The sequence below is a fragment of the Solanum stenotomum genome, chromosome 8 (genome assembly GCF_019186545.1).
Source record: "Solanum stenotomum isolate F172 chromosome 8, ASM1918654v1, whole genome shotgun sequence".
Taxonomy (NCBI): Eukaryota; Viridiplantae; Streptophyta; class Magnoliopsida; order Solanales; family Solanaceae; genus Solanum; species Solanum stenotomum.
In genome coordinates, this window is record NC_064289.1 from 315108 (window position 1) to 342608 (window position 27501).

At 33.6% G+C, this 27501-nt stretch overlaps 4 protein-coding genes and 1 pseudogene across 5 annotated transcripts; 3 read left to right on the plus strand and 2 right to left on the minus strand.

Moving 5' to 3' along the window:
- The first annotated feature begins 699 nt into the window (after positions 1–699).
- Positions 700–5520, plus strand: LOC125874968 (probable glutathione peroxidase 5). The gene is made up of 6 exons (XM_049556014.1): positions 700–914; positions 983–1084; positions 1399–1460; positions 1636–1754; positions 4853–5020; positions 5351–5520. Exons 2-6 carry the CDS (start codon positions 1020–1022, stop codon positions 5381–5383), a joined length of 447 nt encoding a protein of 148 aa, XP_049411971.1. The 5' UTR covers positions 700–914; positions 983–1019; the 3' UTR covers positions 5384–5520.
- Positions 5521–5588: 68 nt separating this feature from the next.
- Positions 5589–6419, minus strand: LOC125874967 (pectinesterase inhibitor 10-like). The gene has a single exon (XM_049556013.1). It carries the CDS (start codon positions 6407–6409, stop codon positions 5885–5887), a length of 525 nt encoding a protein of 174 aa, XP_049411970.1. The 5' UTR covers positions 6410–6419; the 3' UTR covers positions 5589–5884.
- Positions 6420–7057: 638 nt separating this feature from the next.
- On the minus strand, positions 7058–8378 carry LOC125872267 (adenylate isopentenyltransferase 3, chloroplastic-like; annotated as a pseudogene).
- A 4231-nt stretch (positions 8379–12609) lies between these two features.
- On the plus strand, positions 12610–17153 carry LOC125873181 (small nuclear ribonucleoprotein SmD1b-like). The gene is made up of 4 exons (XM_049554070.1): positions 12610–12623; positions 12721–12744; positions 13182–13234; positions 16564–17153. Exons 1-4 carry the CDS (start codon positions 12610–12612, stop codon positions 16839–16841), a joined length of 369 nt encoding a protein of 122 aa, XP_049410027.1. The 3' UTR covers positions 16842–17153.
- Positions 17154–21075: 3922 nt separating this feature from the next.
- On the plus strand, positions 21076–25927 carry LOC125874357 (protein trichome birefringence-like 10). Of its 2 annotated transcripts, XM_049555234.1 has the most exons (5): positions 21076–21728; positions 22199–22588; positions 23783–23941; positions 25365–25746; positions 25821–25875. In XM_049555234.1, exons 1-4 carry the CDS (start codon positions 21289–21291, stop codon positions 25729–25731), a joined length of 1356 nt encoding a protein of 451 aa, XP_049411191.1. In that variant the 5' UTR covers positions 21076–21288; the 3' UTR covers positions 25732–25746; positions 25821–25875. The 2 variants fall into 2 exon arrangements, with proteins under 2 accessions (XP_049411191.1, XP_049411190.1); XM_049555233.1 differs by having other exon boundaries at positions 25365–25927.
- Positions 25928–27501: the final 1574 nt, after the last annotated feature.

Here is a 27501-nt window from a genome sequence, read left to right on the forward strand (position 1 = left end):
ATTAACTTAATTATTTAATTTTCTAGACTAATTTTAATATGTTCTTCTAATTTTACCCTTCATTAGTTAATAACGTACTATATTGCTTTTATCTCATGAGCTTATTCTTATGACGTTCCTTCATGTTTGAGTATGGTTATATTCTCACAACTTTTTGTTACCGAAGTTAGACATGGAACTTTATTCTTTACTTAATCCTTTTTATGTCCATGTTCCATTGATACCATAATATGCGCAATAACAAGAATAACTAATGGTAGCAATTTACGATAATTCATTATTCTTCGCTACTATATATAAAAGTTAAAGTAATTGTTGTGGACAATTCTGTTTTGTTTATTTGCAAATTTCAATCTATCCAACATATGTTAGATAAGTATTTTTAATTTCAAACGATGAGCTTTTATTTAATCTTTTCATATGCTATAAAACTCGATTTATTGGTAGAAAAATATTAATTAAAAGCGAGTTCCGATCCAACTTAATAATAATAATTATTTCTACTTTTCTTCAAAGTATAATAGAGTAAAAATTAAAAGTAGTTGACTAGTAAGAAGAGGGGGTGAAATTTTATGTTACAATTCTTTTTTAATAATTCAAATTTTGTTTTATCTAATAAATACGAGTTAATGTTTATATATATGTCAAATTAAAAGACCAAGGCATTGATGTTGAAATGAGATAGGACAAATGTCGGATCCATTTTCGGGTCGCACCACAATTATCTGATGATGGAGTAGAGTCTTCCTTGATGTTTCTTAAATTCTCAGGTTTTCTTTGGGTGAGTTGCCAAGAATCTGCGGGAAACTATTCATCTTTTTTTAAACCCCATTGATGAGGTTGTTGTGACACATATCAAAATGGGTGCTTCTCCATCAGTTCCACAAAAATGAATCCACCAATTCACCGTCAAGGTTATGTTTTTACAGAATCTCTTTTCAACGTGTATTAGCATTCTCATATCTTTGTTTCCAATTTGCAGGATAGCAAAGGAAAGGATGTAGACCTCACCATCTACAATGAAAAAGTGCTTCTTCTTCCAAATGGTTTACACTCCTCCTTTTTCCATTATTTTTATATGCAAGTAATTTCCAAACTTTAAGCTTTATTATCTGTATCGGTTACTTATTGACCCCTTCATCACAAACACTTTTGTTTTATTGTGAATTCTGTCCAAATGTATTTATTAGGAATTGCACTTCTATACAGTTCCTTTAATATCCAAATTATTGAGTTGGTCTATTACAATTTAGCTAAAGATTAGTTAAATTGACTTTTAATTAAATTAACCCTCAATAAGCGAAAAGTGTCACATCAATGTGTGTGGTGGGGGTATTATTGTTATGATATATTACCCCCTTAGACATGTGGTGATGGTGTGCGTGTGTGTTGAAACAGTTCATTCACAAACTCAAACTATACCCAATTGACTGAACTATACGACAAATACAAGGAGGAAGGTGATCCTTTCGTTTTCTCTCAAAATTTGTTCCTCATATTGTTACAATTAGTTACTGACTATACATGATGACATATTCGTATACTCATAATTTTTCTCTCAAGTGTGTACTCCCTTAACTAAGTTTGTGATTCTGTACATACGACAATGTAGTATATATTTTAATTGAAATTCAGGCTTTGAGGTCTTGGTCTTCCCCTGCAACCAATTCTTGAAGCAAGAGCCAGGGACAAGTGAGGAAGCACAACAATTTGCTTGCTCTAGATTCAAGGCAGAATATCCCATTTTCCAAAAGGTAAGATGACATGTATGATAAATTTTGATAATCAAGGCATTTTCACCTAATGACATGGACTTAGTTATTGTTTGAATTGCGCTTATGCTCTTAGTGGTCGTTAAGGGTGACAGAAGCGGCTCACAATCTTCCCTATTGGATGTTGAAAATGTAAACACATATAGAGCACAGAGATCCACTAGAACATAATATATGTAAAAAAAACATGAGACTGGAAGCAAAATCAGGACACTTGAAGAATATATGTTTGTCCCAAGATTTGTGGTGGAAAGGGGTTAGAGCTTAGATGTTATTGTGCATCCTTTTTGGACTGCTCGACCATGTTATACATTTAGATAGTACAACTTATTGTGTGGCAAAAAAACAAAACAAGAAAAGCTAATTCTGAAATCCTGTTGATTCTTGCTTGTGGTAGATAATATATTAATGAGTTATTGATGAAGTTTAGTATGTCTTTTAATCCGTGATGGAGGGGGTTGGAGATTAGATTTTATTATGTGTCCTTTTTGGCCTGCTCTACCGTGTTATACATTTAGATAGTTACAACTTATTGTGTGTGGCAATAGAACAAAACAGGAAAAATTGATTTAGTAATTCTGAGTCCTGCTGATTCTTGCTTGTGGTAGATAATGTATTATTGATCTATTGAATGCAGGATCTTGTTTATGTGGTTTCACTTATTGATGTAGTTCCTAATTCTTATAATGTATAGAAATAAAATTTGTATTGTATCTGGGGGATTTCCCAAGTAATATTTGGGGGGAAATTTGGCAACAGATACAATACAAATTTTATTTCTATACATGATAAGAATTAAGAACTACATCAATAAGTAAAACCACATAAATAGGATCCTGCATTCAATTGCTCATTAATACATTATCTATCACAAGCAAGAATCAGCAGGACTCAGAATTACTAAATCAACTTTTCCTATTTTGTTCTATTGCCACATGGCCCACACACAATAAGTTGTAACTATCTAAATGTATAACACGGTAGAGCAGTCCAAAAAGGACACCTAATAAAATCTAATCTCCAGCCCCCTCCATCACGGATTAAAAGACATACTAAACTTCATCAATAAGTACTCATTAATATATTATCTAACCACAAGCAAGAATCAACAGGATTTCAGAATTAGCTTTTCCTGTTTTTTTTTTTTTGCCACACAATAAGTTGTACTATCTAAATGTATAACACGGTCGAGCAGGATGCACAATAAGCTCTAACCCCTTTCCACCACAAATTAATAGATTTCTCAAGTAATATTTGGGGGGAAATTTGGCAAATAGTGTTTGTCCATACAATTTGCCATTATTTGGCAAATATCCCAAATACTAGTATTTGGGCCAAATCTCATTATTTGGGATCTTTTAAAAATTGAAATTTTACACCAAACTTTTATCTTTTACAAAAACATCCTCCATAGTAGTTGTTTGCGTTGTATTACATAATTTTTTACGTAAACACCAAAGTAGTGATGAAATATTCATTGAATATGAAAGTGTTGATGGGGGTTTGCCTTCTGGGTCGTGCTGGGCTTGCCTAGTGCGGGTTACCTCTCATATGTGGTTTGCGAGCTATTGCATAGGAGCGAGGGTTTTACCTTGTGCGCACCCAAAGGATAACTGCTGCGGGTTTCCCTTGTCATAAAAAAAAAAATGATATGGTTCTTGATGAAAAACCGACTCAAGATAACAAAGTCATGTGCTTGTCTACTTCACAATGTATGGAATGATGCTTGTTGCACTCACTCCAAACTACCACATTGCTCCAGTGTCATAAACACTACTTGTTATTTGTTGCAACGAAGATCCAATTGAATTGTAATACAAACTTATGGTAGTTTTGATAGTTTTTAAAACTTATGGGTATAAATTATATTTTTTCTAAAAAAGTGAAATATGTTTTTCAAATACTATGGCCAAACACATGGTGAAATTTCACCCAAATAATATTTGGAAATCTATGGCCAAACGCTAGCTTAGCATTTAGCTCATTTTGGTCTAACCTTGCTGCATTTTGAATCCAATTATTCCAGTGTATATGATTGCATCATTTCCAGTTATTACTTCTTGTTCGTTATCTACTTCTTACCTTTGTTTAATTTTCGATAAGTCTCATCTGTGTTGCATGCGCCCAAGGGTGTGGTGAGACATTTGATGAAGAAAATGAAACAGGAACAACAGCACTGGCCGTAATAAACTGACTTTCATGCTAAGCTGGATTCTACACCACGTGAGACTGGGGTTTGAATCCCAGCAAAGGCGAAAAAAGTTACATCATTTCATTCTATCTTCCTATTGAAGAGTTACTTACATATACTGGTGAGAGGATATAGGTACCTAGTGGATAGTCGTGGCCCATTTGCCTGGTGGCCAGAGACCACCTTACAGAAAGGATTTTCATCTGTCTCCAAACGTTTGCTAAGTAATCCTCATCTGTGTTTGTTGTCTACTTTTTACCTTTTGTATAAGTTTCTATACCATGTGACATTGTTTCCGTTTGAATCCTTTCTTGTTTGCCATATGTTCATCTTAGCATTCAGAAATCAGTTCGTTCTTAGTATATGTGTTTAATTGTACTGGTGAGTATTTCAGTTGAACAAATAAATGACTGTTAGAGTTATCCTACTGAAAACTTGTTATTTTGCTAGAGTAAATCTTGTTAAAAGATCAAAAAGCTGATCAAATGTATCGGGAAATGATAGCCGTTGTTGTAACCTGATCTAATTCTGTAGACTTAACGAATCAGCAGGAACTGTATTATGGGAATGTGTGAGGTGGCAAATGCTTTTGTTGCTCTGCACCTTTACCTTTCCGCCATTTGTCCTTTTTTCTCGTTATTTCAATTTAAAGGCAATAATTCTAGTTTTTCAATTGTGTTGTACCATTGAAGTTTGAACATATTTCTGCCCTTTTACCAGAAGTTGGAAGCAATCATCCTGCTATATATGGCCTTTTTGCATTCTATGTATTAGTTGGTCTTGTATATCAAGATTTTGAAGAGTCTATCTGCAGCTGGTTATTGAGAATATCTTTTATCGTTTTGTTGCAACTCTGTTGACCTAATAACAAACTTGAAAGTCAAACTAGGTGCGAATTAATGGTCCGGATGCAGCACCAGTTTACCAATTCCTTAAATCAAGCAAAAGTGGTTTTCTCGGTTCCAGCATCAAATGGAATTTCACCAAATTTCTGATTGATAAGGAAGGAAAAGCTATCAAGCGTTATGGCTCCACTACTGCACCATTGGCAATTGAGGTTGGCTTCTCTCTCTCTCTCTAGAGTCTCGGGGCAGCAACTTAGTAACACAGAAGTAAATATTGTTGCGAAAATAATAAAATAGGGCAACCTGGTGCACTAAGCTCCTGCCATGTACGGGCTGCTCCAGGGAAGGGTCTATTGCAGACCACCTTACCCTCTTCTTATTTTTTTGATAAGCAAGATCTCCACAATTCTTGTACTAATGGAAAACTTATAGATTTTCTGAAATATAATTTTTGTTAATGACTCCAAATCAAGTAGCAAATTCAGTGCCCTTTATGAGATTCATGTACGTACAGAGGTGATTTTCCCTGGATTAACTTGCAGACTGATATCCAAAAAGCACTAGGGAAGGTGTGAGAGGCTATATCAGTTGATGAGTTCAGTTACATAAATAAAAAGAGGATGGATGGAGATTTCTTGCATATTCTGCTTGTACATATATAGTGTTATCTGGGGAACAAAGTTTCAGTTTTTGCACGTCTCCTACCTAGCTCCCCATCCCTATCTCCTCAATGTAATTTACATACAATAATATATGGTGTCTGTTTCATGGTGTTGTTTATTCTTGGGCACATTTTGCAGCTAATATTGATTAAGATTGTTGATTGAAGTAACAGAATAACTTAAAATATTCAAATGATGACATACAATACTTATATAACCACCAAACGTAATACAATGAGTCATACATACTACGTACATTTAAACTTTAAACTTTTAGGAGGTAAAGGCCCATATCCCCTCCTAAAAATCTTTACTTATTGTAAATAAAGTAGGTAATTAATATATAGGAGTCCGTCAAGCTCCATGCCACATGTACTATATATAGCGTGCGTTTTAATTAAAGATAATCGGTACTTATGGAGAGTGTGGTGACTTCTGATGATCATTTTCTTGGTACCTTGCGGAGGAACCACAGGTGAAAGTTACACTGCAAGTTGCATGAGCCAAAGTAGTATACTGATGGATTGGCCTGGCAAGGAAAGTAGGCAAATGAGTCAATAGAGAGCAGACACATTCGCTATCGACAGCTTTCATCCACCTACAGCATTCCTCTTCTGCTGGAGTTTGTGTATACCCAAGACTCGTAGGAGGTGCAGGTGCTGGAGAGAACGTGGGTACTAGGCCAGGTGCGGGTGCAGGACCAGGTGCTGGAGAGAACGTGGGTACTGGGCGAAGTGCTGGTGCAGGTCCTGGTGGAGGCAAAGGAGTAAGTGGCAAAAATTGACATGCATTGTTCACAAGTGAAAATTGAGAGAGACAAAGTGGACGAGGGACAGCAGGGCCGGGCCAAGTTGCAAATTGGCTATTTGATCCTCCAACGTAAATTATAATTAGGAGTAACAAAGTTGAAACTTTTCCTTGGGCTTGGATCATCTTCATTTTTGCTTGATATTATGATGTTGTTTACTAATAGCGATGATATACATATTCAGCATTAATCGTCCAATGTTAGTCTTATATACTCGTAAAGAAAACAAAAGTTGCATGCATTATCTTTATATGTTACGTTTTCATAGTTAGGTATATTATTATTTTTATCTGAGTAATTAAAGAAGACAAAAGGGGGTGAGGACGACTCTTTCTTTTTATGTTAACAACGCTTCTTTAATTATCTGACGATAGCTTCGGCGTAATTAATTAGTAAACAAACCTTGTTAAAAAAGAAAATGCTTAAAATTGAATTTCTCTTTAATTTGCTCGTAAAATTCAATCACATTTGTGATTTGACTAGTATAATAATATGGTTTAAGGGTCTTAAGTTATGCTCACATGTCAATATATAGTTGTATATAGTAGTAGGCTTAATACATGGCCATGTGATATTTCATTTAAACAATCAAATAATGCTTTGACTTATTGGTTATTACTTCCTCAATTTTTCTTTTTGTTAAATCAAAGCTTATAGGATGCTGGTGCTACAGACAACAATTCTCTCTCCCATCAGTAAGTACTACAATAACCCATTGAGCTCTTATTATTATTATTATTATTATTATTATTATTATTATTATTATTATTATTATTTTGACACAAGAAATTAGTCACAATTTTCTAGCTTTGTTCCATTACCATATTCTTCCATATTTCCTCTCCCTCCTGTTTTCCTCGTTTTTTCAACATAACTTGTGTTGCATCCAGTCGATGTACATTCCATCCCTTGACATTTATCAAACGATTTATTTTCTCCAACTGTTGGCTTGCTAATTTACAGTTGTTGATCTTAACTTCGTTAATGGCATCTTCAAGTAGCTCAACACGTGTCTCCTCGTCGACGGACTATGATAATTCTGCTCGAAAATAACGATCAAATTCTGGAACACCAATGGCTTTTCTAATACCTTTGGAGTAATCTGAATTTGTAGGATTGAACATAGTCCGTACGTACCTCGTTCACCATTCCTTTATCCACCATTTTGTCCACTCGTTCGGACAACAAAGAATTTAGTATATATGTGCATGGACATATCGACCCAGAGGAAATAAAAGTCGTATCTGTTGAAAATATGATTAAATAAATATCTTGTTCGAAGAATTTAACCATCTAGTGACATTGTTATAATATGATTCCGTACGTGTTTGGGTTATATATCAAACTTCATGCAACGGGTTGTGTTAAAAGAACAATTAAATGTTTTGTGATACTAATAAAAGAGAATATTGGCCCCATATGGCCTTTTTAAGGTCATTCTCGAAAATTTGAAGATTTAAATTAAAGCAAATGAATTCCCCTGGATATTTGTGTGAATACCTTTAAATTTGTCCCTTTTAAAAACATATTTTAAGGGCAAGGAAGGAGAATAATACTAGATTTTGCGTTTAAATGAAAACTATATCGTTGGTAGATTATTATTTTTTTTTCCAGACAAATTAAGCCCACTAGACTAATGGGGGCCGGGACATAATTTAAAGTGTGGCCTCAAAAGTGCATTCGTATTATAAATGTCATATGCACTCTAAATATTTTGAATGGGAATTAATATCACACAATTCAACAGTACCTTGTACATAACTTGTAGGTTTTATCATAAACGAGTGCCTCGATGAGCGAATTGGATCCTCCGACGATGATCGGGAGCTTTTCACGGCCACTTATGGAGTTGATAGCAAATGAAACCATGCTACAGAAGCTCTTGGCTATGAACTCCTTATAAGGATCAGCCATAAGATGGTGAGGTATCGAACGACGTTCGTTTTCAGTAGTTTTGTTTGTAGCAATGTCAAGTCTTTTGTATACTTGTATTTTGTCAGAGTTGATTATTTCTCCCTTGAAATGAGTGGCTAGGTCGATTGAGAGTCTTGATTTTCCGGCGCCGGTGGCTCCCATCACCACCACAACCTTATGATCCATTTGTGGTGGTTGCCCAATGTGTATCAATGGACACGTACGTTTGGTTGCACATTCTTGTTGATATTTTCATTGTATATATAGAGTACAACGTAAATTGTAAGAAAGTTACTCTTTTAATTTAGATGTTTGTAGATATATTTCAACTAGATATACCATGCATGGATGATGGATCTACTTAGCTTGTTTTCTGCAGCCAATATGTTGAGTATTTATATATGGTGGAGTGTCATAGACCATTTCCATCAAATTTGGTTCCAATACTTTTATTCTTATAGTATTGCATTGAAGTATAAAATGTATGCACTAATTCAAATAAAAAACAAAACACCGATTCTAGATTTTAAATTTATGAATTTAGTATAAATTTCTGATTTTACAGTTATAATTTCTGAAGTTTATTAATATGATTAAATATTCAATGGATCTTCAATAAATAATCTTAGTTTTTGAGAAACGTTTTGTCGAATAAATAAATTAATATTGAGAGTAAAATAATATTTTTTATAGTTAAAAATGACAAGTAAAAGTGAATCGAAAGAGTAGTAGTAAATTTAACATGTTATAAAGGGTAAGTATTTACTATTCTTTTCTCAAGTTACCAATCAATACTAATTATGAGCGCGTAAAAGTTATTCCCTCCGTCCAATAATAGTTTTCCGCACTATATTATTTTGGAATGTCCAACAATAATTGTCCACTTTATAGTATTATTTTGGAATGTCCAACAATAATTGTCCACTTTATGAAATCAATGGATAATTTTACACTTAGTTCCTAATTTACCCTTTATCATTAATTATAGTCATTTCCTTATTACATTTTTTCAAGACATTGTATTTATTATATTAAAAGAATAATATAATAAAATTAACCTTATATTTATAGGTTCCTAAGAAGTATGTAAAGTTAATAATGAAAACTAATATGGGACGGAAACACGCCTCTAAACAACTGTATTTTTGCGGTGGTTAAAATACTAAATGAGGAATTGTCCAATAAGAATAAATACCTTAGGAACAAAATGAGATATGATCATAAATAATTAGTGCTAATGGAAGTCGAATAATCCTTAATTGTTTTTTTTTTCAACCTTAATAAAGTTGACCGAATTAACTTATCCATGACCACGGGAAACACACAAAAAGACAGATGCGGACGGTGACATTTTAATATTCAAAATTTATTCTGATTTTAAAAAAATATTCAAATCTTAGCTAATTAAAAGCAATATTTTCACATCTGATATATTTATCCAAGTGGGAGGCTGATTACTTAAAATAGGATTTCACTCCATAGCCTTTTACATTTATACTTAATGAATGAATATAATAATAGTGAGTGGCCTGAAAAATCAATTTTCTAATTTCTTGTGTTAATTATATAGATGCATTACAAATCGATCTATTTTTAATCGCATCTAGTATTTCGAATATCTATATTTAAATTAATTTAAATTTGTGTTGGTAACTGAAATAATGTTTGATTTTTTATATTAATGAAAAATAAAGGTTTTATTTTTCCGAACAGACACATGACTTTTGTGTATAGGCACTACCATATATTTTTTTTTTTGAAAAAACACTGAGTTCGCTCAAATTTCAAGTTTCTCTTCTTCTCTCTTTTTTCACATTGTTTTTTAAAATAATTTGCTTTAGCTTTTGCCTGAGATACTAGACTATTTCGTTAGAGATCATCCATTCTATCTTGAAATGAAATAATATTAAACTTTAAGTACGAGATTAAGTTTTATTTTATGTTAATAATTTTTATATTCATCTTACTTTCTGCTTGTGTGACACCAAAATCTTCATGATTTTCTATTTCCATTTTGGAGACTAAAATTCTTGTGATTTTCTACTCCGCTTTGTTACTTGATTTAAAAATAGAAAAACATCATCATTTTATTAAATCTGATTAAAGATATAGAAAACTGAACCAACGGTGCATAGATACGATCATACTAAATATTATCTAACTCGAATGAAAAAAAAAAATTAAAGATAAAAGAATCTCAATTGTTTACCATTCGTTTTATTTGTTGATGGTAATTAATACAAACACAAGCTGATCTAATATTCTACGTAGTAATATAATGCCTTTCTCCTATTCATGAAATCAAACACGATCTTAGGATTCACAAGCTAATTAAACAAAGGAGTATTAGTGTCTAGATAAAGGAAAGAATGATTCTGGATATACATAGAAAACAGACTTGATCACCCCCCACCCACCCCAATTTGATTATGGTGGATGACAATTTGATCATTTTATATATGGATTTTGGACTAAACCTATCGATAAAGGTATCTACACTATCAAGAAGTACAATTGAAAGATTCATTAGATCGACTATACTTTGTAACTTGTTTCGAATTAGCCTTTTGAAGTATGAAGGGACAACACAAAAATAATTAGTTCATTGCACTAAAGGGATTATTTTTTCGAGCGTATAGAGGAAATGATCTTCCATGACGAGTTATAATTTTGAATAAAGAAAAAATATTTCAACAAATGTCGTATATGTTTTATTTAGTACTAATGTCATGTGTTATATTTTATGGATGTAATCGAAAAATCCACTTCAACAAAAAGGGTTGAATCTCAAAATAAAATAGAAAAATATAGTGTTTTAATGACACCCAACGATGTTTTGATGAAGCCAGTGCGGTTATTCATACGAAAAAAGAGGACAATTTTTTATAATATCATCCTGATGATTGATCAATGGTCAATTATTTTGAGGGTCTATTCTTTTTTTTTTTTTAATCTTTATGTAATTAAATTTATTTTCTTTTTCTGTTTCAATTTATCAAAAAGATACACTACTAATATAGTGAAAATTGGATTCAACTTTTGCATCTTAGATCATCCTAATAATTGATCGATGATCAATTATTTTGAGGGTCTGTTCTTTTATTTTTATCTTTACGTAATTGAATTTATTTTCTTTCTCTGTTTCAATTTATGTGGCATAATTTATTTGCAACAAATTAAAGTATATGAATATGCACATCACACATTGTGTACTTATCTTACCATTAGCTTCAAATTTTAGATCCAATTGGCTTAAATTAAAGTTGTAAACTCATATATGGCACACATCCTTGATTGGTGCTCGGTGACTTACTTTTAACTAAAATTTTCCAAATTGGCTACAACTTAAATAGCAAGGACACGGTGGAAACCGGCTAACAGGTGCAATTCCTACCATTAAAACATGGGAAAATTGTATATAATAGCAAATTATTAATTCAAATTAAATGTTATAAATATATTTGATTTAATTGTACCCTATAACAAATTATCGCTATTTTCGCCACTCTCCCTGGTGGAATCTCGCTCACCACTCTCGTTTGGTGGCAGTCTCGCTCGCCTCTCTCACTTTATACAAAAACGCAAATGTATAAAATGTGTTTGTGTTTGTATAAAGCGAGAGAAAACTATATATATACATATATTTTCGTTTTCCTCTCTCCCATCTCCCAGATCTCGCTCTCCACTCTCCCAGATCTCACTCGCTCACTCGCGTCTCTCACTTTATACAAACAGAAACGAAATGTATAAATTGCACTTCTGTTTGTATAAAGCGAGAGAAAATTGAATATATACATATATCTTCGTTCCCCTCTCCCAGATCTCGCTCTCTCACTCGCCTCTCTCACTTTATACAAACAGAAACAAAATGTATAAATTGCACTTTTGTTTGTATAAAGCGAGAGAAAATTGTATATACACATGCAAATACATATATCTTTGTCCTATACACTTATAATTATATAATACAAATATTTTCCTGTCCAATTTTTTTTTGCCTTTCTCTCTTTCTCGTTTTATACATACACAAATTATTACAATTGATCTTTTGTATACAACTGTTTTCTTTGTATATGTATAACGAATTATACAACTGTTTTTTTTGTATATGTATAGCGAATTATACATAAATATATTTGCAATAAAGCGCAATTATGTAAACTTTGTTATAGCATATAAATATAAATTCTATATTTGTTATATGTGAAAGTTGCTCATAAAACATGAAACAGCCCACGCGTTTAGTCCAATGGGCTTTCTTGTTTTCTACCCACGATTAGGCGGGTCCATGTGCTATGGGCTCATGAAATACGATACGACGCCATTGTAATGGGAGCGTGCTTGTGTTTTTGATGAATACCCCTGGCGCTCCTTGCTCTAAACCCTACTCTACTATGTTTTCAATTTCTTCGGCACAATGAAGCTCGTCAGGTTCATTCGACATCTTCAATTTTTATTCTCTGTGAGTTATTTCTAGTGAGCTTAGCCATGGATTTAACTTTAACTTTAACTGTAACTGTCTGTACAGATTTTTGATGAAGCTGAACAACGAAACTGTCTCAATTGAGCTCAAAAAGGGAACCGTTGTTCATGGAACCATTACAGATCACTCTCTCTACCTTTCTATCAATTTCTTCGTTTTTATTTTGTTCTCAGTAGATATTCTGTATTGCTATATTTACGTATTAGGTATGACCTTTGTAAAGTCTGAAATGAACAATCTGCACTTATGTAATAGCTGAGTTGCTCACGCCAATAAGTAAATTAAAGAACGTGCTGTATGAATTTGATTTTATTCGGAAGAGAAGTTATTTGGAAGTGTCGCTTACTGAAAGTGTAGTTGCTAGGTGGGATATGCAAGTTGCTAAATAGGACAAGTTAATCGGTTCATAGCAGATGAATGGTCACTGCAATAGTTTACTTCATTCTCTTTCACTTCCACCGTGAGTCACTATGTATCTCTATAAATGCATGGAAGCTGAACAACGGGACTGTCTCAATTGAGCTCAAAAACGGCACCGTTGTTCATGGAACCATTACAGGTCACCCTCCCTATCTTTCTGTCTATCTCTTTCTTAGCTATATTTAGGTATTTCCCTGTCAAGTCTAAAATGAACAATCTGCACGTATGTAATTGTTGAATTGCTCACGCCAATATGTGAATTAAAGAATGTGCTTGTATGAATTTGATTTCCTGGGTTGACAAGTTATTTGGCAGTGTCTCTAACTGAAAGTCTAGTTGTTGGGTGGTATATGGCAGTTGCTGAACTACAACAACAACATAATACCCAATGTAATTCCACAAGTGGTGAGGTCTTGGGAGGCAGAGTGTTTGCAATTCTTACCCCTACCTCGTAGAGTTAAAGAGGTTGTTTCCAATAGATTCTCATGCTTAAATAAAGCATTTCCAAACAATTTTAAAAAGGATATGCAAAAATAAGTGCTCATGACAGACAAGTGAGGTTTTGCTCAAGTGGTTGAGCACTTCCACAATCAACTAGTAGGTTGAGGGTTTGGGTCAGAGGATAGGTGGGAACACTATTGATCCTTCTGGGCTCCTGGGGGTGGGGTGGAAAAACGGAGCAACAACAACAACGAAAGCAAGTTGCTAAACTGACTTTGGTTTATGCCACAAGTTAAGTTAGTTCATAGCAGATGAATGGTAACTGCAATAGTTCGCTTCACTTCCACTATGAGTCACTATGTATGTCCATAAATGCATGGAAACTAGGGCTGAGAAGCTGTAGAAAGTATATGAGGTAACCTGTCTCAATCTGTCTACTCCTCTCACTGCCCTTCTGAATTTGTTATCTTCTTATCCTCTCTAAATCGCACATATTATCTCTGCTTCATTCTTTCTCCAACTATGAAGTTCCTTTCAAATATCAATAGGAATTCATTCTCAAGTGCAGAGCTATTTCTGCCTATCATCACTGTAATTTATGTCTAGACTCTAGAGAACTGTAATTTCTCTCTGTTAATTGTACTCTGCTTCAATAAAATAACATCTCTCGTTCTCTTTTTTGTGGCTCTAAAAGTTGGATTATTACACAACTCGAAGAAATTTGAAGTGTCACTATAATAACTCAACAATTCCTACAATGACTTTGTATGCATTTAAATACAGCTATGATGTCTCCATCCCAAACTAGTTGGTTTGTCTATATGAGTGTCCTATATTTGTTCTGCTTTATTCGGATCATTTCATTAATTCACAGTTCGTATACTGAAAATACAAATCTCTATATTAAAAAACAAAACAAAAAACTAAGAAATTATGTGAGTGAACATGGGATTCTTATCATCTTTTTGTCATTTTCTTAATATTTTTCATAAGTTAACCCCATTCATATATTCTTTGCTTTAAAACTTAAAACTATGTTTGGTTGGGGTGGAAAAAAGAAGCTTAAGAGGAATGAAAGTAAGAGGTTAAAAGTTAATTTCCTTGTGAGTAAAAAAGGGATAGAAAGCAAAAGTAGATGGGTTGTGCATTCTTTTATGTGGATTTTTCAGTGTATCTGAATTTTGATGGAAAAAGGAAATGTATTTGTCTTACTTCTGTTCCAACCATACCAAACAACCTGAACTACATTGCTTCTATCCACTTAAGGGAGGAAAATTGCTGAATAACAAATACTCCACATCAGGGGGGAGTAAATCAGTGACCAATGATTCACTTAAGGGAGATGGATCAGTAGAATCTCTCTTGACTTCCTATTGAGATAGTAGTATTTTCTAATACTTCTAAATTTTCACGGATAACTGTCACCATTAATTTTGATACATCAGTAGAAAGTATAAAGAATTTTTGGTACTTTTTATACTGCTATTATTATTTCAGTGTTGTGTAATATTAGCTTGAGATAAGTTTAAACAGAGTAACATGGTCAATAAGGATTCATTTAGCCGGACTAAACTTGTTTGAAACTGTGGTGTTGTTTCTTTTGTTGTTGTTGTAAGACCTTCACTATCATTTTGTCGATAGAATAGGTCGATAACATAGTGCTTTTCAGAAATTTAAGTCATCTCCACATGGTTCCAGATCATTATGCCACCATTGTTCTCACATCTCAGGTCCCTACAAGTGAAATATTCTATGCTGGAATCATTTGGTCCAAGAGCTCTTTTATTTTCTATGCAAAATCCTGTTGTCTTCAAAACCTATGTTCAATATTAAATGTATTGATTACCTAGTTGTTGCTATACCCGTAACTTATAACACTTGTTTTGATTATATAAGCAAAAACCATGATGCCTCCACTTGTTTGTGGATTGTCATTGTCTATGTGAGGCGTGAGTAAGTTCTTATTTCCCTGCTTGAGGTTAAAGTTCCAGGTACTTAGGTCAGAAAGAGTAGACACATCAAGTGGAGTACTATAGGCTGGTTGCATTTGATATTTGAGCATGTAGAACTAGCGCAAAGAGTGAGAAGTAAGTGGCATATATGATGTTGTGTACTCCGACAGTCACTTTTTCTCTGCAGTGTTAACTAATCTTAAATTCAGCTAGACGAGGAGCTAAAGTTGTGTCGAACTACTGTTATTCACTATGCATGAATGCTTGAGCTTAAGCGGGCTTGCAATCAACTTACAAGTTATTTTGTTGTACCCAAGTTTTATGACAACAACACCTAGTGTTGCATTTATAATTCTTATCTGTTGTTGTAATCTTGTTGTGAATTCTCTATGTAATTCATTGTACTGTAGATTTTTTACAATTGAGGAGTAGCCATTTATCCCTTATTTCTTTTTGGTGCTCCTATGATTTACCTCTATGCGTTGAAGATAGGGTGTCATTCATAGAATGATAGAACATCATATCTTTAGGTAGGCTTTCTGCTTTTTGGTATACATATACAGGTGTGCTTTGTACCTAAACATTTTTATAAAGAATAATTACTTTATCCTCTGAAAAAATCATCATACTGTAGCTTCTTTGTCCGGCAGTAGAGATGCCTTAGCAAACTTAGATAGGCTTTTTATGGCAAGTGCCAGGGCTTGTGCTGGTTGCATTGAAAATGTCAAATTTGCATGGAAAATAGCCATCTATGTATTGAAGAGTTTATCTCTGGTCTAGATAACGATAGTAGTCAGAAGTAAATATTTGTCCTGTTCTCATATTTTGAGACCTATAGCATTTACCTTTCTCTGTTGGTTGTCCTTTCAATGCTTTAGACTTTTATTCCTTGAGGGGTTGCTTATACTTACAGAAAATTGCTAGATATATTCGGGATATAGAAATATGTATTCAAGCATATCAGTGTGTTTTGAAATTAACTAGGCACAGTGGCTATTAAATCCATCTCCTTATTGAAGTTGCTAAATTGAGAGCTGTGAGTTAAAAGTTTCTGAAGGCAGTTACATTTTTACAGGTGTGGATGTTAGCATGAACACACATCTGAAGGCTGTCAAAATTACGCTAAAAGGGAAGAATCCAGTGACGTTGGATCACCTAAGTGTGAGTGGTAACAACATCCGTTATTACATCCTCCCTGACAACTTAAATCTTGAGACGCTGCTGGTGGAAGAAACACCTAGGGTGAAGCCAACAGCTGGTATTGTCATATTGTTAAGGACTACCTACGTTCAGATGTTTTTGTGCCTTGTGGGTGTATGGTTAAATTTCCTTATTGCTTGGACATCCTTCTAATAACATCTTCCTTTGATTGTTCCTCTTCAGGAAAGCCTATGGGACGTGGTCGTAGGCGCGGTCGTGGGCGTGGGCGTGGACGTGGTCGAGGCCGCTAAATGCATTCCAGCTGCTCTAATTTTTTGATGTAAACATGTGTACGGATTGAGAGATTTGCTCTTAGTTTTTCTAGTAGGAAAAAAGATAGATCTCATACAACAATTTATTTTGGATCTTTGAAGTCAGGAGCATGTTATGTCGTTGCATCATATTGTCTGCTAACATTACTTTCGTATGGCGTTCAATTTTGTTCTGCTTTGTCAAGTTACTCAACTATATTGGTCACTTTTGCATCTACTCAGAATAGAGTGGCATACTATTGGGAATTGAAATAAATATTAAGTTTGATGATCAGAGATATGAGGATTGAACGAAACTCCCATCAAATTTTTGAATCAAAGGAATCGTTTTTGGGTTTAAACTTATAAAGTATAAATTTCATAAATTGTTTGTCATAAAAAAAGAAAAAGAGAGTATAAATTTCATAAATTGTTTATGGGGCTTGAAACTCTAGCAAAATTTCGGTGATGCCATTATTCTTTGGGTTCCACACTTGAACTTATCAAAGTTGTGAAATTATTCCATGTTTTAGTTTTTGTCCAAAATTGTGTTTCGTAACAAAAGCGTGATTAAATGAGATATGAGAGGTTGATATGGCTATTTATGAAACTTTTCCGTAATTGGAGGGCCCAAAGGGAGGTTGGTTCTATATCTTAATTCCTCTTCTGGTCACAGTATAAGTAGAGTAGCAAACTAAACCCTCATCGGCACGTAGCTGCTTGTGATCTCAATGGCGAAGAATAACAACTCGTTGAAATCAACCGCAGTGGTATTCGGAGCCCTAGCATTTGGGTGGCTGGCGATTGAGCTTGCTTTCAAACCGTGGCTTGATAAGGCCCGAGCCTCCATTGATAAGTCTGACCCATCTCATGACCCCGACGATGACACAACCGATCAAAGCTCAGAAGCTGGCAAGTCTCATGTGGATGTTGATCCTCCCCAAAAAAACAACTAATTTAAGAGTTTGGTTTGATATTTATTTGGGTTCTAAACCCCAAAATCCAAATATATATGCTTGAATTTTACTTGGTAATAAATAATCTATGAATGTTAATTTCTGTTTTTCTTCAGTTTCTAGCCATCAAATTATGACCCTGTATTTTATTTTATTATTTTGTTGGTTAAAGTGAAAGAAAAAAAAATAAAATTGGTAGAAGTTTAATAATTCAATTCAAGAGGCAATTTCATAGAGGACAAGTAACTGCACCATTGTTTCTATGATTTGTTTATATATATGGTCAATTTCTATTTGTATTTTATACATGAATACTCAAAATGAGATTTTGACACTTATTTATCATATAAAAATTTATCTACAGTGGATACACTGCATATAGCAGCAAATGAGAATGACAATACAGCCAGAGATAGGGTTGAAGGGATTGTGTTATTATATTCGATTTGACTAGCTAATTATTATGATATGAATATGACTAAATGTTTTCACACCATATTTCTCATAATCTCACCATGATTTGTGGGCTTCATAAATCACATCACAAGACTAATTAATCTTGCTTAACATCACCCTTTGTTAGTTTGTTGTCACTTCTCCAACCCTCAACCACAAATCTCTAGTTTGAATGATAAAAGAGTGATTTGATTTGTAAAAAAAAATGATACTAACATTATTTGTAAGTAAAGTTCTACGTATGTTCAACCCCTTTAGGTTATGAAAATAGTACTTATTTCAAAGTGAATGAACAGTTGGTTGAAAAAAAAACAACTTAGATAGATTGAAATTCTGTATGTGGATCAAATCGACAAAATGGGGATAGTATTAGGTGCAATGCCTAGCTCTCTTTTTAACAAAGTACAAAACATTAAGGGGTCGTTTGGCAAAAAAATAAATAATGCAGGGATTAGTAATGCAAAGATTAGTAATGCAGAGATTACTAGTGCATAGATTAATAGTGCAAGATGTATTTTTTATTAAGTGTTTGGTTCATTGCTTCTAGCCTCATCCTATGTTTGGATTAAAATTCTACAAAAAACTTCTTTCCAATAATACCTTTGCATTATTATGAGATTTTCTATTTTACGTAATCGGTCAATGTAGATAATTGTCGAACAATATTATATTTTTATGGCCTTCTAACTAGCTAGGAGAAGAACAAATTTGTTGTCATGTTTGTTATTTTCTCACTTGAATTTTTTTAGGGTAAACAATTGTTCTCTTAATAAATTAATCACTTAAAAATGTTAATTTTCAATTTAAAATAGATAGACCATCTACTTTAAAATCTAAAAGACGATAAAAATAGTAAAATCGAATAAATCATCTATATTTACATATAAAAATTGCAAGGTGTAGTTTTAATATGTATGCAATTTATAAATTGTTCAAAATACAAACAATTAGAAACCACATATAAACCAACAAATAAAATATTCAATTAAGATCACAAACGTCATGTGGTGATATATTTGCCTTTTCAATTAGTAAATGTTAAACAACTCACATTTTAAATATTGTATTTATTTATTAACAAACAACTCTCTCTAAATAATAAAAATTGTAAGCTAATTTATTTAAATAAATTTACTAGTACAAATATAAAACATAAAATCAAAAAAATAAATAAAATGATTTGAGGGATATTTTTGTCTTTACATAGATAATCTCATGGTATTAAATCCAATGTATTACTAATACCATCACATGGAAGGTATTAGTAATACCTCCTATAATACCGTGTAGGGTGTGTAACTAATTCATGAATTAGTTATACTTAGGCCCAAAAAGTCTACCAAACATAGTACTAAATAATACCATATATAATACATGAATTATTTCTCCTAATACCTCCTACCAAACGATCCTTAAAGACTAGTAACTTTAACTACTGATATTCCATTTAGCGGTGGACATGTTATAGTATTAAAAATTGTGGTTCGTTAACTTTGATTTTTAAAATTATTATATCAAAATAATTCATATGATTCAACATTATAAGTTCGAATTTGATTTTTGATATTTTATAATGAGGTAAATCATAATATAGTTTATTTAACTTTGATTTATATATACGCATAATATAATTAAAAAAAATATGATTATAATTTTTTTAAAAACTCTTAATTATATTATACTAATACATTATAGTATAAAAAGATTTATATGAAAGTACAAACAATTAAATTATATTCTTTTTGTGTTTAAATATTGAATACCTCAAAATCGTAATATCAAAATCACAATATTAAATTTTTTGGTGTGTATATTTATTTTATTTTAATTTTTTGATGTCTCACCACATGAAACATCTCGACTAAATTTGAATCGTGCATTAGACATTCTAGCACAATTTTCACCAAATATTAAATCTTTTTGTGTCGATATTTGATACTCCCTCTGTCCAATCATAGTTATCTACTATTGACTAGACACATTCCTTAAAAACAAATAATAAGGGTAATATTATTATATTATCCTTTGATTTTATTAAATTTAATGTTTTGAAAAACGTGTTAGATAAAAAATATTAGTATTTAATAGCAATGATAAAATAGGCACAAAAAGTAAATTACGTCTAATATTTTAAATTGAATAATTATTGTTAGACAATTATTTTTAATATAGTGAACAAATATGGTTGAACGGAGGGGAGAGAGTAATTCGGTATCAGTATCTACGGCATTGTGGGGGTGAATTTAAGTAGGGTGACACACGTCTTCGTTTTATTAGGTGTATTAATCAATACTCATTTCTAACCTCCAGTACCAATTATTTAATTAACAATACAACATTTAACTGCTGGTATTAATGTAATGAAAATAATATTTGCATGTAAAGGCGAGAAATTTGGGAATTTAGAGAGAAAATTGTTGACATCCCACGTTGAGCCCACGTTCCCATATATTCTCTCTTAAGCCTCACGGCGATTCCACCGGCCTTGTACCTTTTTCCGACATCTCCGCCACAAATCTCAAAACATACGAGTAGCAAACCTCACTTGTTTTTCTTTCAGCAGAAGAGAAGATTAAAAACTCGCTAATTATTACTGAAGCAATAAGTAAGTGTAAAATGCATTTTCTCCTGGTCCCCATTTGCCATTTTAGACTACTTCTTGTTTGTCTTTAATTTTGTCCATACAAGACCCCACCTCATCATCATCAACATCTTCCTCAACTCTTTTACTCTCTCTCTCTCTCTAATGAAAGCCCCACCTAGCTGTATTCAACTTAAATGATTTGTGTGTGTTCACATCTTCTCAAAACAATAACCCTCCAAAAAAAATTCAATTTTTATGGTTTTCCAAGACTTGCTTTTGATAGTCTTGTTTTCTCCATCCCAAGACTGGATTTTTCACTACACCCACTAGTACTTCTTTAGTCTAAAGCAGAGATGAGTGAAAACCCATCTCCCAGATTCTTCAACTTGAAGATTTTCAAGAAACTCAAGGGGTTTAAGCCTTTTGAGCCTTCACCAGGTGTTCTTGGCTGCTTCTTTTTCACTGTTTGCTTATTCTTGTGTCTCTTCTTGTTGGATTATAGAACAGTAAACAAAGTGCCTCGGTTGCATCAGCCATCCTTGTTTGCTACTTGGATTGGGATAAATGGATCGTCTTTGTCCTATAACAAGAGTGAAAAGGTTGATTTTTTGGGAAAAGGTGCAGAAAGTTGTGATATTTTCGATGGAAATTGGGTTTGGGATGAAAGTTATCCACTTTATGAATCAAAGGATTGTAATTTCTTGGATGAAGGCTTTCGTTGTTCTGAGAATGGCAGGCCTGACAATTTCTATACTAAATGGCGTTGGCAACCTAAAGGTTGCAACTTGCCCAGGTTAATTTTACTTGTATTCTTCTGATAGTGACTACTATATACTGTGTTTAGTTTCTGCTGGTAATTTAACTAAAGAAATTAAGAGAGGAGAAAGTGAAAGAATTACTTAAACACTTTAGGCTTTCATATGATGTGTTTTTCTTGCATACCATTTGCTACTGATTTTAGCTGATTAAGATTTTAATCATTGAACGACTAGGTGAACTTAGTTATATACACTGACAGTGCACAATTTGAGTGGTTACATCAGGTTCTCATTCAATTTTATCTAATGGTGTGTAAAAAAACATATAGAACTTAACTCTTACTATATTGGCTCTCATTGAGCATCGTCTAAAGTTGTTAACTTGATGCTTAAATTTTTTATTGTTATTCTTAAGAAGACTTTGTGTAGTAGGGGAGAGCTTTTCATAGTCTTTTCGATGATTATTGAATGCAAATTTTAGTCTTCTAATTACTCTTTTAAGCAGATTCGATGCAAAAACTATGTTAGAGAAGTTGCGAAACAGACGCGTTGTGTTTGTTGGGGATTCAATTGGAAGAAACCAGTGGGAGTCTCTACTCTGCATGTTATCTTCTGCAGTTCCTGATAAAAGTAAGATATATGAAGTTAATGGAAATCCCATCACAAAGCACATGGGTTTCTTGATTTTTAAGTTCAAGGATTTCAACTGCACTATTGAGTACTATAGAGCTCCATTCCTAGTGTTTCAAGGTCGTCCACCTTCAGGGGCTCCCCGAAATGTTAAATTGACTTTGAGACTGGATCAAATGGATTGGAGCTCTGCTCAATGGAAAGGGGCAGATGTTTTGGTATTCAACAGTGGTCACTGGTGGATTTATGAAAAAACTATTAGAGAGTAAGCTCTCTTTTCTTTCTTTTTCAATTTAAGCCCATACTTTTCTTGCTTGTTAACTGATAGAATGAATCTAATGAACACTTGCGATTTTAGAGTTGTGTCAAGAACTCAAAGTCCTCACAAGTGGCTACAAATAGATTATAGCCTGCTACTGTTAGTATCTTTTCTTAATCCCAATACATCGAAAAGTTGCAAAGGTACATATTGTTGCTGTAGTCTATAGTTGTGTATATCTCCCTTCTAGATTTTTGTATTTCAAAAAACTGTTCTAATTTTATATCTGCGAAGATTGGTAAAACATAAAGAAAATAGTTAACCGCTAAATATGTAGTACATAGAGAAAACTAGCATTTACAATTTGCAACATATTGTCAGAACTTCAAAGTTGTTGAGCTACTTTATGGAAAGAATTTTCCATGGAAAAGAATAGTATGCCTCAGAAGACGAAATAACTGATAATCATTAGCAAGCACCTCGGCTTCTGTGCACTTCACTTCTCTTCCTCTGCTCTCTTTGCACATTGTGAAAGGAAAAATGAACTAATGGGCGGGTAGAGAGGGCATACCAATGGGGTTTCCTTTCATTCATTGTCAGATATGCCCTGATGTTAAATTTTGCAGTGAAGCTAATTGATCTAGACTAGGTACTTTGAGTAGTGGATATGTAAGCACAGTAAGTTTTGACAGGGCAGAAATCGTTCAGTAGTGGACTCAGTTACTTTGCAGAAAAATATAAGATCTTGAATTCGAACGATTATCATGCTATGTAGAACCGAAGGTGGTAAATTTGAATATCCGCAGATTGAAGCTCTAAAATATGTTCGAGCTCTTTCATTTGGACTTTTTTGTCTTAGTCTTTAGGTTGGCCTTCTATCTGAAATTGAAAGGGTTTAGTGAGGTATGAGTGATTAGTAGTTGTCGTTGGATTCTATTAGCTAAACACTGCTACAACTATTATGTACTTAGAGGAATTCTTATTAGGAGAAAAACAGCCAAAATTGTTCCAGATAAGTATTGTCCTCATCACGTAAATTTTATTCCTCAAGTTGTTTAGATGTGTTGCTTCCCGCCACTAAGTGGTGCATTAATAGTAAGCACTTTAAGTTTGGACATCAATGTTTGTTGCTTTTTTGAATCATAATCTTGATTATCGATAACCTAATATAATTGTGACTGATCGATTTTTGTATGATAGGGGATGCTACTTTCAACAAGGTGGAGAAGTGGATATGACCATGAATATTGAGACTGCATACAGGAGGTCAATATCGACATTGGTTGATTGGATAGGCCATGAAGTGAATATGACCAAGACACATGTCGTATTTCGAACTTATGCTCCTGTTCACTTTAGGTATGTCTTGGTCTTGATCTGTTAAATGAAGGCAACTTTTCGTAAGGAAACATACTTCTATAATTTTGTTGAGATCTGTTGCTGAATACATCATATTACAAGTGTGAGGAAGATATTTAGTCCAAAGTGGTAATTTAAGTTTAAAAAAGAAGTTGAGAAGGTTGACCCCTAGAGCTTTTTGCTAGTGGTTAAATCATGGTGTACAACAAGTCAACAACAATAACATAACCTGTATAATGCCACAAATGGGGTCTAGGGAGGGTGGTGTGTACGCAAACCTTACCCCTGCCTTGTGAAGACATGGAGGTTATTTCTGAGAGACTCTTGGCTCAAGTAAAATAATTCAAAGCAAGTTTGAAAAAGAAATACAGTGATGAAAAAGCCGTGCAGCAAATACTAGAGAAAAGAACAATTACAACAACAAATAATACGAAGCAAAGGAGACAAGTAGTGGTAATAAAAGTTACAGAGATAATAGAAGAATAGTGATGATAATATCGGTTTGGAAAACTAGATTTCGTTTGACTCCACAAACCCTCTACCTTAATCCCCGACCTCTACATCCCATCCCCCCCCCCTCTAAATCTAGGGTCATGTCCTCGGTAAGTTGCAGGAGTGTCATGTCATGTCATGTCATGTCCGGACACCTCTCCCCAGTGCTTCTTTGGCCTACCTCTACCTTTCCTTAGACCCCTCATATCCAACCTTACACACCTTCTCATTAGGATATGGGGGCAACTTCTTGTCACATGCTCAAACCATCTCGCTTCGCTTCTCTCATTTTGTTTACCACGGAAGCCCCTCCTACCTCATCTCTAATATCTCAGTTCCTATATGTATCTCTCCTAGTATACCCGCACATCCATCTCAGCCTCTCAATAATCTCATTTCCACTACTCTCATTTGTTGGATGTAAGAGTTCTTGACCTTCCAACACTCCGCCCTATACAACATACTTGGTCTAACCACCACATTATATAACATACAAACTGCATAGTGTGTTTATGCAAGTTTGGGTGTATTTCTACCCGAGATTGTATGTTTCCTTAGCTTTTACAGACAGTTTACGAAAATAATAGGTGAAATGTCCTCCACCCTAGTTTGTCATAACTCATGACCTCCTCTTCACCCAACTCGTCTCTAAACATGCATATTCTGTGGCATTGATTATGTTCAAATTTCTAATTTCAAACATGGACATACAGCCTGTTACTACATTAGTTCCAATAATCAGATGGCAAGTTCATGTTTGCATCTTTCAATTCGTGAGCTAGCTTTCATTGGTTGAATTGATTTAGTAGATTGGTGTTATTTGTAGATTGTTTGTGATGATAATAGACATGCAGATTAGTTAGTTAGTTCATTGCTTCAGTACATATCTTAGTTACAACCAACTAATGAATCACTTCAATATAATGTATAGAGGTGGAGACTGGAAGACCGGCGGTAACTGTCATCTTGAGAAGCTACCTAACATAGGATCATCCCAAGAGTCGCTGAAAACATCATTTGAATATAACACCGTGATCAATGTGCTGTCGGAGAAACAGAACAAATCAAAAACATGGAATTTGGATTTATTGAATGTAACAGGGATGACATTTCAGAGAAGAGACGGTCACTCATCTTTGTATTACTTAGGTCCAAAGGTTGGACCAGCTCCTCTCCACCGCCAAGACTGCAGCCACTGGTGCCTCCCCGGTGTCCCTGATACATGGAACGAGCTTCTATATGCCACCTTCCTCAAACGTGAGTTGGCTTGTGCGGAATTTTCCAAACTTACTTCTTAATCTCCCGTGTGGCAGGTAAAGAGATCTTATAACCATGTTGCTCCAACATTTCAAATGTTACACCTCATAATGCCCTACTACGCTTGCAGTCTCATGGACTATAAGACGCGTACCTTGGAAAGGAAACTCGATTAGGAAAACTTGTGCCAATGGTGAGTGGAATGTGCCCCTTCTCAAGATTAAATTTGGGGAATTTTTCTCTGCTGAGCTGATGACATACAATTTTTGCAGCTGGGATTATTTGGAATCTCTTCGCCAAATTACTGAAATGTATGTGTTGTATAGCTGAAGAGAACATTAACCTAATTTTATACAAAATGGCAAGTTGCCAATATTGTACATTCCCCGTTTTTATACCTCATTCCTTTCTTCTTCTTTTTTTGTTTAGGGAGGTCAAACAAGATTTTATTTATAAGAAAATACGAAGAGGCAATTGTTGCAACTTTTTCTGTCACAAAAAGTGGCATGCATAGGATCGGAGGCCATACTATGGAATTTAAAATACTTGTTTAGCTAGGTTACTACAGACTAGAATATTAATAGTATATATATGAATTTATCTCTTGTGGAAGTTCCATCAAAAACTTCACTACAATTATTTTTGTGATCCTTCTGTTGCTAATATATGAGCCATCTTCTCTGTAATTATTATGCCGCATTTGGAGATTCCCATTAGCATAAATCTAGTATTTTAATCACCTTTGTGGTATCAGTTTCTATTTCAGAGATGTTAAGCTTGTAAATCACAGAGACTCATGTTACTCTATTCTTTTTAGTTATACAACCAAAAAGATGATCCTTTTTTAAAATTTAAGCTTCGCATTTTTACCAAGTTTTTATGGACACAAATTGTTTTAAAACTATAAATTCAGAATGTCTTATTGTTACATAAATGTTGTACTAATATGATGAGTTCGAGTCATTTTATGGCATTCATCGAGTTTATTGAAAGTATTTTTATTCGGAGAAGAATAAAATATGGAGTAGTAGTACTGGACAAGAATCACATACATAGTAATAGTTTATATTTTCGTTCCATGCGTTGTCCAGAGCCGAATGCTTTCAAATTCTTTGACATCACACCGAGTGTTAATCTTGTACACAATAATAGCAAAAAGAGATGCAATTATCCGTTACAATCATTAATACTTAGTGTAAGAATTATATTTATTATATTATATATAATTATTACTTACAACTTAAGATGGTCAACAAATTTTATTGAAATCTATATCTATCTATATTCTTTCTTTCTCTTATTTAGAAATGGTACTAACAATGCAATAAGGAATGGTTCCAAAAGTAATACAAGTTATACCCTATTTCATTAAATAAATAATTGTACCTAAATGTAATAGTACTAGTATTTATTTATTTGTCCTTTTCTTTCAACACGTGTACTTTATATGAAAACAGGTGTACTTGAACTGTTCTTTCTTTTTCTTATTCCCAAATCCTAATGTTGCTTGAATTTTTTTTGCACCTTGTACTTGTACTGTAGCATTTCTTGGATTTCAGGTGTGTTGGATACTCTTAAGAGCATGTGTTTTTCGCCAATAATTCATTTGAACACCTGAGAAAGTGAAGTCTCCATCTTGATTTTTATCTACTAATTGTGGGATCGATACAATTGAAAACACAAAAAAAACGAGGCCGAAAGATTATCGACCTTTGATTTTGCTCGATTTCATCTTGGGAGCCATTATTTTACTTCTGAAATTCTCTTAGGCTTTATACATTTTAAGATTGTTTCATATTGGATTTTGCTCT